At 36.9% G+C, this 19,232-nt stretch overlaps 1 protein-coding gene across 7 annotated transcripts in view; it reads right to left on the reverse strand.

Annotated features, from left to right (window-relative positions):
* Positions 1-7,050: 7,050 nt before the first annotated feature.
* LOC125448142 (methylcytosine dioxygenase TET3-like) overlaps positions 7,051-19,232 on the reverse strand; it is a 353,266-nt gene continuing 341,084 nt past the window's right edge. For all 7 annotated transcript variants that reach the window (XM_048523202.2, XM_059641139.1, XM_048523203.2 and 4 more), the window contains one exon: positions 7,051-17,879. In XM_048523202.2, the coding sequence (XP_048379159.2) occupies positions 16,030-17,879 (1,850 nt within the window). In that variant the 3' untranslated portion in view covers positions 7,051-16,029. The remainder of the gene's footprint in view (positions 17,880-19,232) is intronic.

Below are 19,232 nucleotides of genomic sequence, written 5' to 3' on the forward strand. Positions count from 1 at the left end.
CTCATGTCCCCTCTTAGCCCTCTTAATTCCTTGTTTCAGATTCGCCCTACATTCCTGATATTCTTCCAAAGCTGCGTCTGTCTTCAGTCGCCTATACCTTGTGTATGCTTCCTTTTTCCTCTGAGCTAGTCTCACAATTTCACCTGTCATCCATGGTTCCCTAGTCTTGCCATTTCTATTCCCTCATTTTCACAGGAGCATGTCTCTCCTGCACGCTAATCAACCTCTCTTTAAAAGCCTCCCACATATCAAATGTGGATTTACCTTCAAACAGTTTCTCCCAATCTACATTTCCCAGGTCCTACTGAATTTTGGTATAGTTGGCCTTCCCCCAGTTTAGAACTCTTCCTTTAGGACCACTCTCATCTTTGTCCATGAGTATTGTAAAACTTATGGAATTGTGGTCACTATTTCCAAAGTAGTCCCCTACTGTAATTTCAATCACCTGGCTGGGCTCATTCCCCAACACCAGGTCCAGTATGGCCGAGTTGGACTACATACGCACTGCTCTAGAAAACGCTCCTTACGAATTCTGCTCTATCTTGACCCCTAACGCTGAGTGAATCCCAGTCAATGTTAGGAAAGTTAAAATCTCCCATCACCACCACCCTGTTGCTCCTACACCTTTCCATAATCTGTTTACATATTTGTACCTCTATCTCACGCTCGCTGTTGGGAGGCCTGTAGTATAGTACAGCCCCAACATTGTTACTGCACCGTCCTATATCTGAGTTCTACCCATATTGCTTCACTGTTTGAGTCCTCTATCGTACCCTCCTTCAGTATAGCTATGATATCATCTTTGACCAGTACTACAACTCCTCCACCCCTTTTACCTCCCTCTGTATCCCGCCTGAAGCATCGATATCATAAGACCATAAGACATAGGGGTGGAAGTAAGGCCATTCGGCCCATCAAGTCCACTCCGCCATTTAAATCATGTCTGATGGGCATTTCAACTCCACTTCCCTGCACTCTCCCCATAGCCCTTGATTCCTTGTGAGATCAAGAATTTGTCAATCTCTGCCTTGAAGGCATCTAACGTCCCAGCCTCCACTGCGCTGCGTGGCAATGAATTCCACAAGCCCACCACTCTCTGGCTGAAGAAATGTTGTCTCATTTCCGTTTCATATCCTGGGACAACTAGTTTCCAGTCATGCCTTTCCCTCAACCAAGTCTCAGTAATAGCAATAACATCATACTCCCAATCAATCTCATCTGCCTTACCTACTACACTTCTTGCATTAAAACAAATGCACCTCAGACCACCTGTCCCTTTGTGATCATCATCTGCTCCCCAACTACTATTCACTTTAGTCATGCTGACTCCATCATTTAGTTCCCTACAGATTTTAGTTACTACCTCCTTTCTTTCCAATATTTGGTTCCCATCCCCCTGCCACATTAGTTTAAACCCTCCCCCACAGCATGAGCAAAAGCACCCCCAAGGACATTGGTTCCAGTCTGGCCCAGGTGTAGACTGTCCAGTTTGTAATAGTCCCACCTTTCCCAGAACCGGTTCCAATGTCCCAAAAATCTGAAACCCTCATTCCTGCACAATCTCTCAAGCCACACACTCATCCTGGCTATTCTTTCATTTCTGCTTTGATTAGCATGTGGCACTGGTAGCAATCCTGAGATTACTACCTTTGAGGTCCTACTTTTTAACTTGGCTCCTAACTCCCTAAAATTATTAATCTTAATGTGGATCTGTTCTATTGGTCAGGCCCATGAATAATATGACATTACATTATGGGACCTCTGGGGGCACAGAAGCCAATTTACAGAGAGACAGAGATGTGTTGTTAGTACTGGATGAGTAAACCAAAAACTCAAGCTCATGCTCTGGGGACAGCAGTTCAAATCCCACAGTGGCAGCTAGTGGATTATAAAATCAATTAACAGCATCTGGAATTAAAGCTAGTATCAGAAGTGATGACAATGAAAATATCATTTGATCATCCTAAAAACCCATTTTGATTCACAAATGTCCTTACCCAGTCAGGCTACACCTTGTCTAGATCTACAGGTAAGTAAATGACTCTTAGTTTCTTCTGGAATGGCTTAACAAATCACTCAATCTAAGGGCAATTTAGGGATGAGCAATAAAACCAATGATACCTACATCTGCATCAATGAAAAAAATTCCCCTGGAGAAGTCACCATCACCTGTCTTGTTAGAAATCTCCAGAGCAGTTACATCCACGTTGTCTGCAGCAAGTAACATTTTCACCACACAATACCAGTCAATGACCATCTACACCAAGACAGAATTTAACTCTCACCCATTGACATCCAATGCCTTTATTATTGCTGAATTCCTACTATCAACAACCTGGGAGTTAGATGACCATGAACTGAGCTGTACCAGCCTTATAAATACCATGACTACAAGGGCAGATCAAAGTCTAGGATCATTGCAGTGATTAACTCAGCTCCTGTCTCCCCGATCCCTGTTGGGTTTCAATGATGGGCAAGTCCATACTCCCCACATGCCTTGATGTTGTCCATGAACACCTCCAACGACACTCAAAAAGCTTCACACCAACCAGGACAAAGCTGCTGGCTTGATTTCCACAAATATTCACTTCCTCCACAAGGTCAGTCGCAGCAGTACGCATCTTTTACAAGATATTCAGTAAGGGTCCTCAGATAGCACCTTCAAAGCCTTGGATGACTACTATCTAGAAGGATAAGGTCAGCAGATACATGGAACCACCACATAAAAATTCCTTTCTAAACCACTTACTATGCTGCCTTGGACAGACATTGTCATTCCTTTCATGTTGCTGGATCAAAATTTAGAATTCCCTCCTGAATACCATTGTGGTGTGACTACACCAGGTAGACTGCAGTGATTCAAGAAGGTAGCTCACTACACTTTCTCAAGATTATCCTCAGGTTGGATAATAAAAGTTAGCTTAGCCTGTGAAGCCCCCTTACATCAAGTATACAAAACAAAGTCAACTCCTGCATGTCACCTTTAAGTCAATGTGAGTTAAGTGCTATGAGATTCAGGTGTGGCACAAACTTTATCTCAAAGGAAAGATGCAATTAAGAAAATGTTTTATGGATACAAATATTTACATACTGCAAATGTATTATACATGGCAGTCCACCGTACAATGATATGCCACCAATGATATACTGACTTAATCTCCTCATCTCAAACCGCTGTTTCAGCTTCTACCCACATCAGTTATCTTGTATGACAATGCCCTGTTCTGCAAAATCCTTAAATCCTCAAACCTCACCCCAAATGGCTAACTCACCTTTTGATTTGCCAAGTGATGCAGTGTTAATGGTAGGAAGAATTAATACTTCTGTCATGTTTAACTGAGCATTTCCATCTAAAATCATATTTATTTTTCATTGTTTCTTTCTCAGAACAACACCTATCAGAGCTTTTGAGGGTACAATCAGGGGAAATAGAACTTACAAAAAGGTGGATTTGGACTTGCAGGACACGTGTGTAAAGTGTCAAAAGCTGCACAAGAGCTCATGGGGATGAGTCTAGTTAGATGATTGATTAACAAATAGAAAATGAGAATCAAGATATATGGATCATTTTGAGGTTGGCATTCTGTAACTAGTGGGATTGCTGCAGGGATTGATTTCTGCAATCTATATTTAGGTCTTAGGTGAAGGGATCAAGTGGCCAAATTTACAGTCAATACAGTTGTTAGAAAGCAACTTGTGAGAAGGACATAGGGTGAATTTTACTTTGTCTTCATGACCCTGATACCATGATGAAACAAATCCCTCGACTGCAGTGAGTCCTGCTCAGTGATTTTCCCAGAGGTGGCTTCTTAATTGGCTCTGAATGTTGTTGGTCCAATCACAGGGTCATATTCCGTCAAATCATTACAGCACCACAGGGAGAAGTGAACATTCTGAGGATGGTAGCAGCCCACAAGTCTATAAAGACAATAAACACCCTCTGGCCTCATCTGAATATTGTGACCACTATCTGTTCCCATTCTTGAATCATTCAAGGCTAAGTTAGTTTTTTTTAATATACATATGGGAGACAGACAAGAAGGTGGAACTGAGATCACAACCAGATCAGCCATTATCATATTGAATATTGGAAGAGGCTCAAAGACCCAAATGGCCTAATGTATGTTTTCAGTCCTATGTCCTACGTTCTTTCATGATCACTCTCTCTTTCTATCCTCCTCTGCTGAAGACACTTTTCATTCTCTCTGCCACTGAAAATACTGTTTATTCTCTCTACCCTTGGTGGAGATTAATCTAATTCATTGATACAGGAGGAGAGAGTAATTAGTATAGTGGTATCATTCTCCTAACTACATACAAACAAGCAACAAGAGTAGACTCCTCCATTCAATAAGATCATGTTTGATCTGATTTTAACCTCAATTCTACATTTTTGCCTATCCCAGGTAATCAATAATCTATCTAGCTCTGCCTTAAAAATATTTAAAAGATTCTGCGCACGACCTTTTGAGAGACGGAATTTCAAAGACTCTTAACCCTCTGAGATTTTTTTCCCCTTCATCTCTGTCTTAAATGGATGAATTCTTTTTTTTAAACCATGACCCTAGTTCTGGATTCTCACACAGGAGGGAACATCCTTTCTATATCTACCTGGTCAAGTCCCCTCAGGATCTTGTATGTCTCAATTAAGTCACCTCTGACTGTTCTAAACTCCAGACGATACTGGGCTGGTCTGTCTGTACTTTCTTCATGATGCTATCTGCCTATCCCAGTCGTTATTCTAGTACTCCTGAACTACATCCAATGCATTAACATCCTTCTCTAAGTATGGTGACCAGTACCATATACAGTTCTCCAGATGCTGAATATCCTGTATAACTGAAACATAACTCTTCTACTCTACATTCAGTTCCCCTTGGAATAAAAGTTATGCAACGTTACATGCAACTTGTTCAAAAATTAAGTAACAACAGAGTATAATTCTCCTGAGTACATTATACAACAGTACACTAGTTATAACCAGCCCATTCTTGATAATGTATGAACCTGACAAATAAGAGTGTAGGAAATATACAAGGAGTATAGCAATAGGGCAACAGGATGGCTCAGTGGTTACCACAGCTTGCCCCACAGCACTTGGGAGTTCAATTCCACCCGCGGGTGACTATCTGTGTGGAGTTTGCACGCTCTCTCCGTGTGTGTGTGTGGGTTTCCTCCCATAGTCCAAAGATCTGCAGGTTAGGTGGATTGGCCATGCTAAATTGACCATAATGTCAAGGGATGAGTAGACCAGGTGGATTAGCCGTGGAAGATGTGAGTTTACGGGGCATGGTGTGGGGGGTGGGGCGGGGGGGGGGGGGGGGGGGCGGATATGGGTGGAATGCTCTTCAGAAGGTCACTTTGGCCCACATGGGCCAAATGGCCAGTTTCCACACTAGGGATTCTGAGTAGGCAATTCATTCCTTCCAGCCTGCAAGCCTGGGTAAATTAAATTAAATGTAATTTTAAAAATTTTAATAAAACAAATTCTCTTCTGAGAAAAGTTCCCTGTTCCTCAAAAGAGCTGTGATGCCAGTAAGTGAAATTGCCACTTCATTATTGAAAAGGAATGCCTTTTTCGGTTGGGGAGCAAGTAGAATGCGGAGGGAAGGATTCAACTGAGAGAATTCTGCTTGCAGCAGTTCTGTGGTCTGGATTATTTGGCTCCAGTGGTTTCCTGAGAACCCCAGGATTTCCCAGCATAAGCAAAATGCTTGTGGCCCCACTTAATAATTGCATAACAAGGCATTTAAAAGCAGAAATTTTTCTGTATGCTTTTACTGAGCTTGGCTCTTGCTCGCTCCTGAGAAACTTTACTCCTGCTATTTTGGCTAGTTAAATTCAGCCCAAGCAATTGTAACAAATGCAGATAAGTTAAATCATTGAACACAAAATTGACAAATGCATAATCATATTGGAAAGTATGAGGTTATACACTCTGGTAGGAGAAGAGAAAACTAAAATATGTAACGGCTAGATATTACAAAGTGCCACAATACAAAGGGATCTGGGTGTCCTTGTACATGAAACACACAAGTTAACTGTATTAAGGTAATAGTGAGGATGCCTAAATTGCAAGTGTGATAGGATATAAAAGCCAGGAAATATTGGTCCAATCCCACGAGTGAATAAAAAAAACAATCATTCTGGACAATGCTGAACCATGTCTGAAAAACATTATAGTTTTGATTTCCTTATTTAGAGAGGCATATGTATGGAGGCAGTTGAGGGTAAGTTCATCAGGTTGATTGCTGAGATAATAAGTATATCTTTTGTGCAAAGGTTGAGTGCATTAGGCCTTTACTCACTGGAGTTTGAAGAATGAGAGATGATCTTCTTGAAATTTCTGAAGGGACTTGACAAGATGAATGCTGAGTGGATGTTTCCTCCCATGAGAGATCTAGAACGAGGAGGCATATTTTCAGAAGAAGCAGTCACTCATATAAGATGGAGAGGAGAAAGAATTTCTTCTCAAAGTAATGTAAATCCTTGGAACTCTCCAGAAAACAGTAGGCACCGAATCATTTAGTATATTCAAGTGGCTGAGATAGACATCTTCTTGAATGAGAAGGTGAGGGTTATAGGAAACAGGCAAGAGTATGGAGCTGAGACCAAGATCACCTCAAGCATGATCTTATTGAACGGCAGAGCAGGTTTGAGGAGTCACATAACCTGATCCTGCCTCACTTATTATGTTTTCTTGATGTTTCTTCAGTTAATCAGATAGCTTTTAAACTAACAGAGAGGAATCTTAAATTCCTTGACATAACATAAGAACTATCAAGATGTCAACATGAAATTATTTTAAAAAAGGGACTAAATCAAACTATTTCTAAAAATCATGTATGGCCAAAATGTAGATAATTCTGATTTTTTTTTTCATTTTCAAGGGCAAGGAATGTATCATTTAGTGTCAAGTAATGACATGTTGAATAATAATTGTGGCCTTGCCCGAAAACATCTCAATACAATTTTGAGTCTCACAAATTGTAACAAAAGTCAAAGCTTTGAGTGCAAAAAATAAATATAAAATTTATTAAAACACCCACAATATTTCAAAATGATCATGAAGAATACATTTACAAGGAAGTTCTTGCAAACAACCTTTTTGTATACAATACAGTACAATAAAATTAAAAGGAATCCTAGTCCTATCAGTGCCTTAATAATACAATTATAGACCACTGAATAAGATCACCGAAGAAGAATTAAAAGAAAATGAAAGAATAAATCAACTCAAAGTAAAACTTGCAGCAAAATATTTACTGTACTAATATCTGCAGTAAGGTACATAATAGCCTATTCCATTTGGATGTTGTTACATGCTACTTTCATCCATCAAACTGCAAACTTCATTTCAAGTAGCGGACACTGACTTTTTAAAGATAGTTTCAAGTATGGGTTACAAGTCAACCTCTTGAGTCTGAGGAACTTGTCATACAGTATGTATAACATTTTTATAGTCAACGATTGAATACAAAGAAACAAATTTGAACAATATTTTCCTATTATTTTATACTTTCACGGTCATCTTTTCTCACCCCTAATTCCTTAAATACATTACAAAATAATAAAAAAAAACACAATAGGCTTTAGAACATTATACACTACTGCTTTGACATAATATACAAAATTTGTTGTTAACCAAAGCATCAGAATAAGCTTATCTGTCACACTTACAACATGGATACAAGTATTGTAAGCTCAAAATAAAATCCCTGAAAGATGTATGATAAAATAAGCAGAGATGGCATACCGATACATCGCAGTTAAAAGTATCCCTGATGTCAGAGTGGAAAATAAGGTTAAATTAGGCCACACAATAGTCTTTTTTTTTCTCTTTAGGCAACTATTAAAATTAGTTTGGGACATTAATATATTTCTTTCAATATAAAGCAAATTAAAAGAACTACAGAACTGAATGTGTTTGCACCATTTTAAAGACAGATTTTCAATCAAGCACATCAAAATGATTTTGTTTAGACTTTGCAAGATTTACAGCGCTGGTTGTGCCATAAAAGTTAAACTGCAGCATTCTTAATTATAATTATTTACAGCTAACTGCAGGTGAGCTCAAAAGAAACAGCTTATCGTCTAGTTTTAAAGAGTTGTCTTCCATTTATTTGGCACAAGGCAAAAATTAAATCTACAAGATGATACTGTTTCACAGCTTTGTTGCAGTAAACAATATGTAGTAATTATGAGGCAGAATTTGAAATCATGAGAGCAATGTTTCAATTATGTTGGATATTCCAGGTGTTGAAACATTTCTACTAAGACATAAAATACATGCATCTCAAGACCTAGGCTCAAGTCCAAAACCTTAGTTACCGTTTGGTCTTGTTCTGTTAAGACTATTTTGATCACAGGGCTATAAGAAAACAATAGTTATAAAGTGCCTGTAAATGCGTCACAAGTTCACTTTCATTGGTCCAATTCCAAAAAACTCACTCTGACGACTTGTGCAGAATGACATAGACTTGCAACGTCCAAATGTATCCACAATAGCAGTGCTGGTTTCCTAAGTCCATACTTTCTATATTCAAATTAAGAGGTTGAAGCCGTATTTTCCACTCAGGAACAAACTGTCCTCTATCATGTGCATACAGATATGATTATCTTCTAGCCCTGAGCTAATCAAAATCTTTAAGTGACAACTATAATCCAAAAAGTAAAAATATACAGCTTCCAGGAACAAAATCAGAATCAAATACAATTATTTAGTCTTCGGAAGTGACAAAGTGCAACACTTATTTACTTGTTACAGGCCTATTAAAAGTATACTTTTCAATTTGTAAATAGTTTTCAATTTGGCTTGAGTTCATTTAAAAATGTTTTGGGAAATTTTGAGCTTAGATTCACATATGCCTTTCAAGTTAAATGGAAGACACACTCTTTAAAACAATAAATTATACAAGGTATCGGTGTTTGGTCAAAAATCCTGTTAATAGGAAAGAATTCATTTTCAAAACATATCTAATTGAAATTCAGTTTTAAGTCCAGTTACAACTGTTTTTGTTTGAATAAGTGAAATATGGAATCCCATACTAATTTGATTGTTATTCACCATCAATTATTGACCAAAATCATTTCAGCTTTTTGTTCACATTTTTCACACTTGGTATCCTTGCCAGTATAGATAAATTATAAAAGATATGAAAGCCCAATCACTAGAAGGAAAGCAGAGTAATTTTCTCTATACAAGAATATACAAAGTGTACAACATAGTAGCTTACTGGAACTGCAACCTTTGAAATGTCCTTCTACCAGTTATATGATTAATAGGGTAATTTTACATCAAAAACGGTGCTTGCTGATTTACATGCTGCAAGGATCTGAGGCAATCTCGGAATACTGGCAAGCCACTAGGAATTTACAATTTCAACAAATAAAGATAAGAATATACATTAGCTCCTTGATCTATCACTCAGTTGATCAGAGCAACTGAAATTGTGTAAATTATTTGTGTTCTTCCGTATTAGAGAAAGGACAATACCTTCTCATTTACGTGCAGTTTGTGAAATTCTTTATGAATTATAAAGTTAGCATTGTAAGAAAAAAAACTGCATATACTACTCCAAAACCACCCAAAAAAGAAGTAACACAAGTGTTTTGATGTGTTTAAAGGTGTCTTTATGTTGCAACGTTAACATTATTAAGCATTTTTGTTTTGCAGCAAGTTGCAATGGAGTCAGAACCTGAACTGACTTAGAAATAAGATTCAAACCACCTCTGAACTCTACAGCCAGACCCGGCAGGAGGTTGTTTCGCCCGGCTTACTTTGAACACCATTAAATTCTGGTATGTGAAACTGTCTTCAAAACCAATGGTGCCCTAAGGTCTGTTGAACTAACTGAGTTTCCCGCCCAAAGTAAACTTAAATGCTTAGAAAATGCAAGTGTTGCCATTTGCTGTTGTTTTACTGTTAAAAGTTGAGCTCTGTGAATGCACTTGCTTCCTAGACAGGGATAATGAAATTTGACCCAGATGGCTTCAAGTGAATGCTACCTGGTCTGAAATGCAGTTATCAGTGTCAACAAGCATAGGTCATTTTTTCTGATATGTAAACATCTCAATTGTGCTACCAACTTAGGATGTTTCTGCTCAAGATAGCTCCATTTGAATGCTGGATGTCACTGTGTTGTCATTTGGTCTGCATGGGTCATAGGAGATCAAATTGCACATGCAACAAGTGCACAGTGTACAATTTGTTACTGTGTTTCCAGACCATTTTCCCTAACATAACGTACAAGACTAGGGACTATGAAAGACTCCTCAGTCACCCAACAATTCACAAAAAGGAATCAAAAGTCCTTACTCCCAGCCAGGTCTTTTGTGATTCTAAGCAAGAAACTTACACCTAAGCAATATAATGTTCTGAAGTCAATGCCCAGAGTGGCTCTAATGCAACAAAAATGGAATATTTTACCCGTGAATCTTTAAAATTTAGCATCTATGGGAATACCAACAAAATTGTTTCCTGTCTGCCTATTCAAATGTACACCCTCTTGCTCATGAAGGAAATGCATCCTGCTAGAAAAGCAGTTATATAAGTGAAGAAAGCATGCCTGCTTTTATCAGTTTTTAAAATACAGTTTTTCTGAAAGCCATGCTTGTTTGCATCTGAATTGCAAGATTGCCCAAATGTTAGAAGTTATATAAGGAATGTAGAAAACAGATATTCCTGGATTTTAGGACAAGGAAGTCACCAAACAGAATCCATATTTCTGTACAACCAAAACACAAACATTTATTAAAAAAAAGGGGAGGAACACCTGACTGGACAAATTGAATAGCACCTCAAATAAAACAAAAGAAAATATAAAAGCAATTTGAAAGAAGTTTAAAACATACTTCATATTTACAAATACTGATATACAAAATAAAGCCACATGGATAAAGCATAAATTTATGCCAACATTTGAGCACAGGCAATGCAAGCATGTTGCTGCAGAATGGGTAACAAAGCTAACATTTTTGTCATTGAGAAAATCAGAAATGCTGTATGAAGCTGAGCTGCCTTAAATCATTTTACAATAAGAAAGTTGCACCAAAAATACACACATTTCACATACTTCCCCGAAGAAGTCACATTTTCTACACAAAACTTCTGTTTAACGAAGTGTGAACATTTTCCGTCCCCGCACATAGTTGAGTGCGGCATGTGTCTACGTTGATAACAATAGTTTTGAACTATTGATTAATGTCTCCTTAAACTAAATTGAGGCTGTAATGTAAGCATTTTCTTCTTTCTGACAAGAAATTTATGTTGCGACACTGAAAATATTTTAACTCCACATTAAATTTCTAATCTTGTAAATGTGTGTGAATATGACAGTGACCACTGCAGCACTTTATTAAAGATTTTTGTAGCACCTTTCAGCAGGTCACATTATAAATGACTCTCAACTTCTATTTCACTGATTCATGTTTGGCAGAAAACATAATTCAAATTGGTTTTGTGCTTTTTTAACTGTCAAGCTATTTTTGAATGCCTGTTGACAACATTGCAGAGTTTAATATTCAACACCTTTCCAGAGTTGAGTAAGGATTATCTCTTTAAATAATACTAGGGCTCATTGCCAATGTTCAGTGCCACTCTATTTGATGAGTTGATGGCTTGTGGATTTTCAATGTTGGTAATCAGCATTCTATCACGGGTAAAGGTTTGCTTGCATAATTTGCAAATTAAAAGTTTTGGAATGTCAAATCATTTTCCTTATACATAAAGTTCTGCAGAAGTGATTCAGTCTAATGTGTTTAAATCTAATTCATCATTATATGTTTGGGTCTGACATTAGATACTGATTGGAAGAGCTGGTCTTTACTTTTGTCATGCAAATATGTTTGTGACAAATGTTTTGTTGTTTGGAGAGGAAAAATAGCATTGTATAATTCTTGGCACGACAACGTTGCATGCAGGTGATGTAATAATGCATTTTAATCTGAAGCACGCCAAGCGTTTATGCATAAATCATTCATTAAAAGGTTGTTTTCTTTGAAGTAATTCCCTTTAAAATATTAGGATCATATATTCTCATGATTCTTTGATTTTAATTCATTCTGGTTGGTTTATTTAATTGGTCTATATTTAGAGCTTTCAAAATTGTATTTAACATTTGATGAGGAAATTATCACATGAAAGAATTCAAAAGAACTACTGCTAGAAATTTAGTTTTGAGGCTTAAATAATTCACATATTCAGTGAATGAGGCTCAAAGCCAAATTCTGATCTTAGTTTTCTTTTTGTAAGAAATTTGGATTTTCACAGTACAATGGATTTTAATGAGCAGCTTTCACTTCTGTTTTGTACAACACCAAATGTGATATTTGCATCAAAATTTTATCAGTGGCATGAATATATTTGTCAGTGACAAATTTGCTCAACCCAGATCATTTGCGATTCAGAAACAAATACTGTACTTCTCTACAATTAACCAGCAAAACACAAGTATCATGTCAGTGGTCTTTAGACACGTTAAGTTATGCATCAGTAAGAAATGCTACCCTGCATGTAATTCAAGTTATGTCAGGCTCTTACAGTGAGTAAAAATTGCTGGTTTCACATTTAGTTATTTATTTTAGCACCCTTTAGTGTTTGCACGTACAGAAATAATGCCTGAGGTTTAATTTCAGGAATTAGAATTACCTGTTGTTCAGGACAGCTTTTACACCGCACTTTCAGTAATAAGGGAAATAGATTCTTACAAATGCAATCTTTTATAGGTCGGCCTGAGTACAGTAGGGATAAGGGGAAAAATCCACATTATTATTGAAACAGTGCTGCAATCTGGCATGCAGGAGTGCAATATCATTTCAATCAAACCTTAGTACTACATTTTTGTGTACCTAGCCGAACAGTTTTTCTTATAGCTCGGCTGATACACAGAATGAAAAAAGTTTATTGAACCCTCAAATAAGGATCATGTGTTTTGAACGTCAGCTCTTTAAAAACTCTTCCTCAGTTCATAGCAGAGTTGCTAGAATGAGCACTGTATGGGAAAGGATTATTTTACCTGCAGAGTTGTAAATGCATGGAGGACAACTGGCAATATTAGTCCTGCTTGGTCAAAGCACTCATCTTTCACACAGTTTTGTGAAACTTTGCAACATTTTGTGACAAAAGTGATGAAGCAAGGGCAAAAAGCTAGTAATTTTGTTATTCTATTTTATGTGGTGGGATCAGTCCAACCTTGAATGCAGTGACATAATTAATGATGCAAACAATGAATATGTTACAAAATAAGCTTTCGTTAATGTTGTTATATCACCATTATTGCCTGAAAAGCTTTAGGAATTACTTTGACATCGCAAATGCTAATATAATCCTCAAAAGATTAACGTATTCAGAAACCTGTTCAGAAAACACATTCAATTCTTTAACAAAGATCTGAGGTATTGTTCTTCTAGTTTAAGAATGGCATCTATGACATGTGAACTGTAATATACTTTTCATCAGTATTTTTATTGGTGGTAGAATCCAAACTGAATCTTCAGTATGTCATGTAAATATTTGATGTGATAGTCAGACTGGGGAATGTGGTGCCCAGCTAATAATATGCATTTGAATCATGTTTTTTAAATTTTTGAATTATTATGAACGCTGTATTAGGATGGAAATAAGGCTTAAATTTTGTTCACTGGTTGGTTTGTTGACTTTGAACATTGGACGCAAAATAATCAAAGAAGGCACATGAATCCATTTGAATCAAACCTCTCAAAATTCAAATATTTACAGTTCTTTCTGTGGAGGATAGAGGGCAATTTATCTTAAGACCAGTGCATCTTTATCAGTTACAGTTCCTTTTAGACTTGAAATTAAGATGGAATTTACTTGCATTGTGATGTACTCAATTCATTTTTAAAAAAAAACTTCCAGTATTTTCTGGTGTACGTCAAACATTACACTGGATGTACATATGTATACTGTCGACTGAATAGATAAAGCAAAGTGCCATTTTTAAACTGTACAGCCAATTCCTCAAAACTGAATAAAAGCTCAGTGGAGCAAATTTGGTCAAAAATATTAAGCATTTATACAAAATTAGTAGATCTATTTTCATGCGAGTACTCTAATACCCCACTTTAAAAAGTCATACTAAATAAAACATGCATTTTAAAATGTGAAACTAGATAAATACCAACTGATTTTAAGATGAAATAATTGTTAAGTACAGTAAGCTTGATTCATAAACCATTCCCTTATTTCTACATCTGCTTTAGAAATTCTGCAGGTTGGATTCATAGTTGATTAACTTTAGCAGTTATAAATTGTGATTTACGCATCAAATTTGACATCACTATGCTTGCTTCAATGTGGCAAAATAACTGGTACTTCAAATGAGCTATTTAAAGCATGGTTTCTAATCAAAACAAATATTTCAGCAATCCCAAAAATTAACCCAGAAGTTACTTTTTGGTTTTATCAGTGTCTAAACATGAGTAGTTTCAAGAACCAATATACTAACCAGATCTTTATTTATTATTAATCTCTAAACATGGTTATGGAAGGTTAGGGGAAAAATGTAGGAAGGTGGGGAAATATTTTGCTAAAAATTCTGCAGCTATTTACAGTAGTTCTCCCAATAATTATCTGTTAAATAAACTACTTCAAGTTGTCATTTTTAAATCAATGTGAAAGTGCTTTAAAATGTTTTTAATATATTTACAGTTTAAAATTGAAGGATATAGGATGCAGGTGAAATACACAACCTGCTGTTCTTTTTATACCAATGTGTAAAAATGAGGAATACAACAAAAATCAAATCAACTGTCACTTGAATCCCAGCAATCTGAAGAGGCACCTGAATGCAGTTATAATAACAACACAACAATGACAGGCATACCTTTTAGACTGGTGGTACATTGTCATCATAGTAAAACCCATATTTAGTAGTTGAGTGAAGCAGAATATGTATCTTTAGTACATTTGAAGGTCAGGAAATTTTAGTTTGCTTGACAGAAGACACAAATAAATTTGGTAATCATTACAGTCCTGTTGTTGCATCTATAATTTGGTTGAAAATTGCAATATTCTGATATAGTTTTATTTTAACTGCAGTAGCAGAAAAAGAAAACAATTTTGTTAATGTGGCTTCCTGACTAATCTTTGTTTGGACTGGTACAGCTAGGACAGAAAAATGGCTGCTTGAAAATTGTGACGATAAACAAACTTCTACTGCAATTACAAGTTAGATGTTTAGTGAAGCAACAAGATGATTAATAATAAAATGACTTCAGTATTATCAGTTAAACTTGCCTTAAGTACATCAGATGTACTGTAAATTCTTTTCTTCAGTGAAATGAGATGTTAAGAAAATTGTACAAACAATGAGCTGGAGGAGCACCATGATAGTAATTGCCATATAGTCAACCTCTGAACGGCACAATGGGAATTTTTTTAAAATAAGTGCATGTCTTTGATGCTTCATCTGAAACATCAGGCTAATAAGGTTTAGAGCACCAACAAGCCAGGCCAGCGGAATACATTTTACAAATTTAAGTTGCTGGGCTAAGGGTTGTGTCGATTTACTGTTGTGACTAAAAAATGAACTCTATGCTGTAAACGTATTCTTTTTAAAAGCACCAATTTCTTTTTCTTTTAGTTTTGCTTCAGATGATGCCCTATACATATAATTCAACAGGTCGAGATGTTATTATCTGTCAGAATTAACCTGGCCCTGAAGTAGTAGCTGCTTCTCTAACAAATGATTATTTTTTGAACAACAAAGACAACAAAAGGTGTACAATAAATACTATTCTTCTAATTTGACATAGAAAGTTTTCTTTTTACCCCTCAGTATGATGGGCAATTATAAGTTCAAAAACATGTAGATATATAAATTAGATTACTAAAACTGGAAATTTTCAATTGTAATTAAAATTCTTTGCTCAGAGTGCAGCTTTCGAGATGATTTGCACTTGAGTGGAATTTCCCCTCTACAGTATATTCGTCAGAGGAAAGCACCGCAACCAGCAACAGAAACAGCTGCTGTAGTGAGGTAAAATGGCCGCAAGGTTGTACATATTTCAAATCCAGCGGTTGTAGGGTCCTGTTACCTGGGTATAGGCATATGAAGACACAGTGATAACAGTGTTTGTTGTGATGGTCATAGCCTGACGTGTGGGAAAATAGTCTTTTTTATCATGTTCAATATCTGCACTTGGTGCACTGCCCCACTTGCGTTTTTTCCCAAGAAGCTTGGTGTTTACCAGTGGCAAGCCTAATCTTGCTGCTTCTTCCTGCCTCTGTTTTGCTCTTTCTGCAAGAATTTTCATCTTTGCTTCCCAAAGAGCTAAGCCATGGTTTGGCTGATTTAAGTTCTTATGCTGGTAAAACACAAGAGATATCCGCGTGGGGTGACACCGGTTTGGTTTTTTTAATGGAGTAGTGGCATGAAGCTCTCTTCTGGCACATTCAATTAAAATAGAACCATGGGCTGGTGCCACAGCAACTCCACCAATGTTCCCATCCAAAAAATTGTGTTCACTGTCAGACCACACTTCCTCTTCTTCCTCTTTAACATTCTCAGGAGGCAAATCTTCCATGTTTTCATTCATGCAGTAAGGATCCCATAGTTGTTCCTGTAGGTCTGCACTCTGTAATACTGACTTATTTTCGTTTACTTTGTAAAGATCCCACTGCTTGCCTTCCATATTTGTGCTGGGCAACATCGTTCCATTTTCACCCCACACTTTCTCATGTGGGTTTATGCTGGATATTGAAGGCTTGCTGTTACCTATTTTGTACAAATCCCATGGTTTATCTTGTAGACTAGGTCCTGATATCATTGACAAGTTGTTCGGTATTTTTGCAGGTTCCCATAATTTGTCTTTAAGATTCACATTAGCTGAGATTGAGGGTGGTGATCTGGTTTCACCTGTTTTAAATGAATCCCACATTGTTTCCTGGAGATTTGCACTTCGCACTGGTGGTGCACTTCTGCTATCTGTAAGTAAATTCCATGGCTTTTCTTGCATATTTGTTGCAGGTAATCCTGTTGCATTCCTGTTAGATGTTGTTGAATTCCATTTTTCATGAACATTTGTGTTAATTAAGTTGGCGTGATCAGTAGGATTGAATAAGCCCCATGGTTTTTCATGACCAGATGTTCCAGCTGATATTAAACTACCATTTGGTTTAAACATATCCCATGATTTTCCTTGATGGGCTATGTTTGGTGGCATTTGTAGAGCAGAAAAAGTACTGTTCACTGCATGGACATTCATAGATATCCCACGACAAGACTGTGAATAGGAAACAGAGTCATCAGGCTCTTGCTTGATAAATCGATTGACACTACTTGTATTTTGTGGAACTCTTTTGACTTCCTCAGGTATTTGATGTGTTTGATGTGATTGATTGGATGTTGTAGATAATGATGTTTGAGAAACTAATCCAGATCCTCCTTGGAACATGGGTTGATGATTCTGCTTTGGTGTCATCTCTGCAGCCTGGTCAGAGCAGTCAATCCTGTTACTTCTGAGGGCAAGATTGAAATTAGCACACAGCTCTTGTACATCAGGCTTCTTCTCAAAGCTGTTTCCTGAGAAACTCCCTGGTCTTGTGTCATTTCTGCCATAATTAAGGAATGATGTAGGAAATAATTGGTCGCTTGCATAACCATAATATCCATAAGAGAATGAATATCTGGGATGAAAACTGTTAATGGAAGGCGGAGTTGGCCTTGCATAGTAAGAATGATAAGGATAGGCATTTCCCAGACTGTAAGAGTTGGAGGGTCTACAGCTACCAAGCACTGTGTAACTCTCAACAACTGAATTTCCACTGTGTTTGTAGGAATTATAGTGATCTTGTGGTTCTATTTTGATTGAAGTTGTAATGTGATGTTGGGGTGTTGCAGTTGCCAATGTGACATCTGTGGAACATAAGAAAAACCAAGATGACACATTAGGCATAACTATCTTCATTTATTGTCCAAAATTTAATTTAAAATCGAAAAGAGGTAAGAGCATAAACAAAGTTTAAGAACAAGGAAAGAACATGTGACCCATTGCACTCATTCCTCCTATACTCCATCTCATGTTGATCATAATCTGGATATTTCTCATATGTTTGAGTGCACGACCTTGTGTATGGATTATTTCAAACTTTTAACACCCTTGAAGTGAAAATATCTCTTAGATTTCTTTAAAATTTACTTTTGATTCTCAAGCAAATGCTAAAAGCCTCAACCAAGTCACTCCTTACTGTCTCTATTCTGGAGAAAAAAGTGAATAAAAAACCCTTGTTTATGTAACCTCACATCATAAAGTTCTGGTAACAGTCTGATTAATCTGTGCTGTACACTGCCTAAGTGCTGTACTTAAAACTGTATTTCATATTCCAGTCAAGGTCTAGCCAGGGCTGTATATTACAGTAGAAAATAGCCTGCTCTTCATAGTCAACTTGGTGAATTAGAAGGGCTTATATTTTATTAGCCTTAGTGATGAGTTTTGTAATGATTGCAGTTTAATAATCTGCACAAATGGCTTCTAAATCTTCTTCTTGGGCTTCCACTATTCCTTGATTTCAGCGTTAAAATAACAATATCTGGGTAATAATAAAAGCACCTTTTTCTGAGTGGCACGCAGTGATTAGTGGGGGACAGCAACTAGGACCTCAGCTCTGCATAGTACATATTAATAATTTAGAAGAGGGAACTTAATGTCATATCTCTAAAATGATACAAAGCTGGGTGGGAGACTAAGCTGTGTGATGATAAGAGAGTGACGCTTCAGTGTGATTTGGACATGTAAATGGGTAAATGCATGGCAGAAGAAGAATGAAATGGATAAATGTGAGGTTACCACTTTGGCAGCAAAAATTGGAAATCAATTATTGTATGAACGGCAATAGATTGGGAAAGGAAGAGGTCCAACAAGATCTTGCATACCAGTCATTGAAAGCATGCAGATGCAGCAGGTGATGAAGATAGCAGATGCTATTTTAGCCTTAAAAACAAGAGGATTTGGGTACAGGAGCAGGAATCTCTGACTGAAATTAGATAGGGTCATGGTGAGACATACATGGACTAATTTGATGGTATCTGTAACTTCCCTAGTTTACTATGGTTGGTTTATCCCCTTCCCAAAATCCTTCTTTATCACTGGAATACATCTTTGGCATACGACATGAAATATTGAATATCTACCATTTTTTTCTTAACCATCTTTGCTGCTGAACTATTCTTTTGTAATTACTCTCGTTTAAGCTTAGCATAATTGCGTGC

The sequence above is a fragment of the Stegostoma tigrinum genome, chromosome 40, assembly GCF_030684315.1.
Source record: "Stegostoma tigrinum isolate sSteTig4 chromosome 40, sSteTig4.hap1, whole genome shotgun sequence".
NCBI classification, from domain to species: domain Eukaryota; kingdom Metazoa; phylum Chordata; class Chondrichthyes; order Orectolobiformes; family Stegostomatidae; genus Stegostoma; species Stegostoma tigrinum.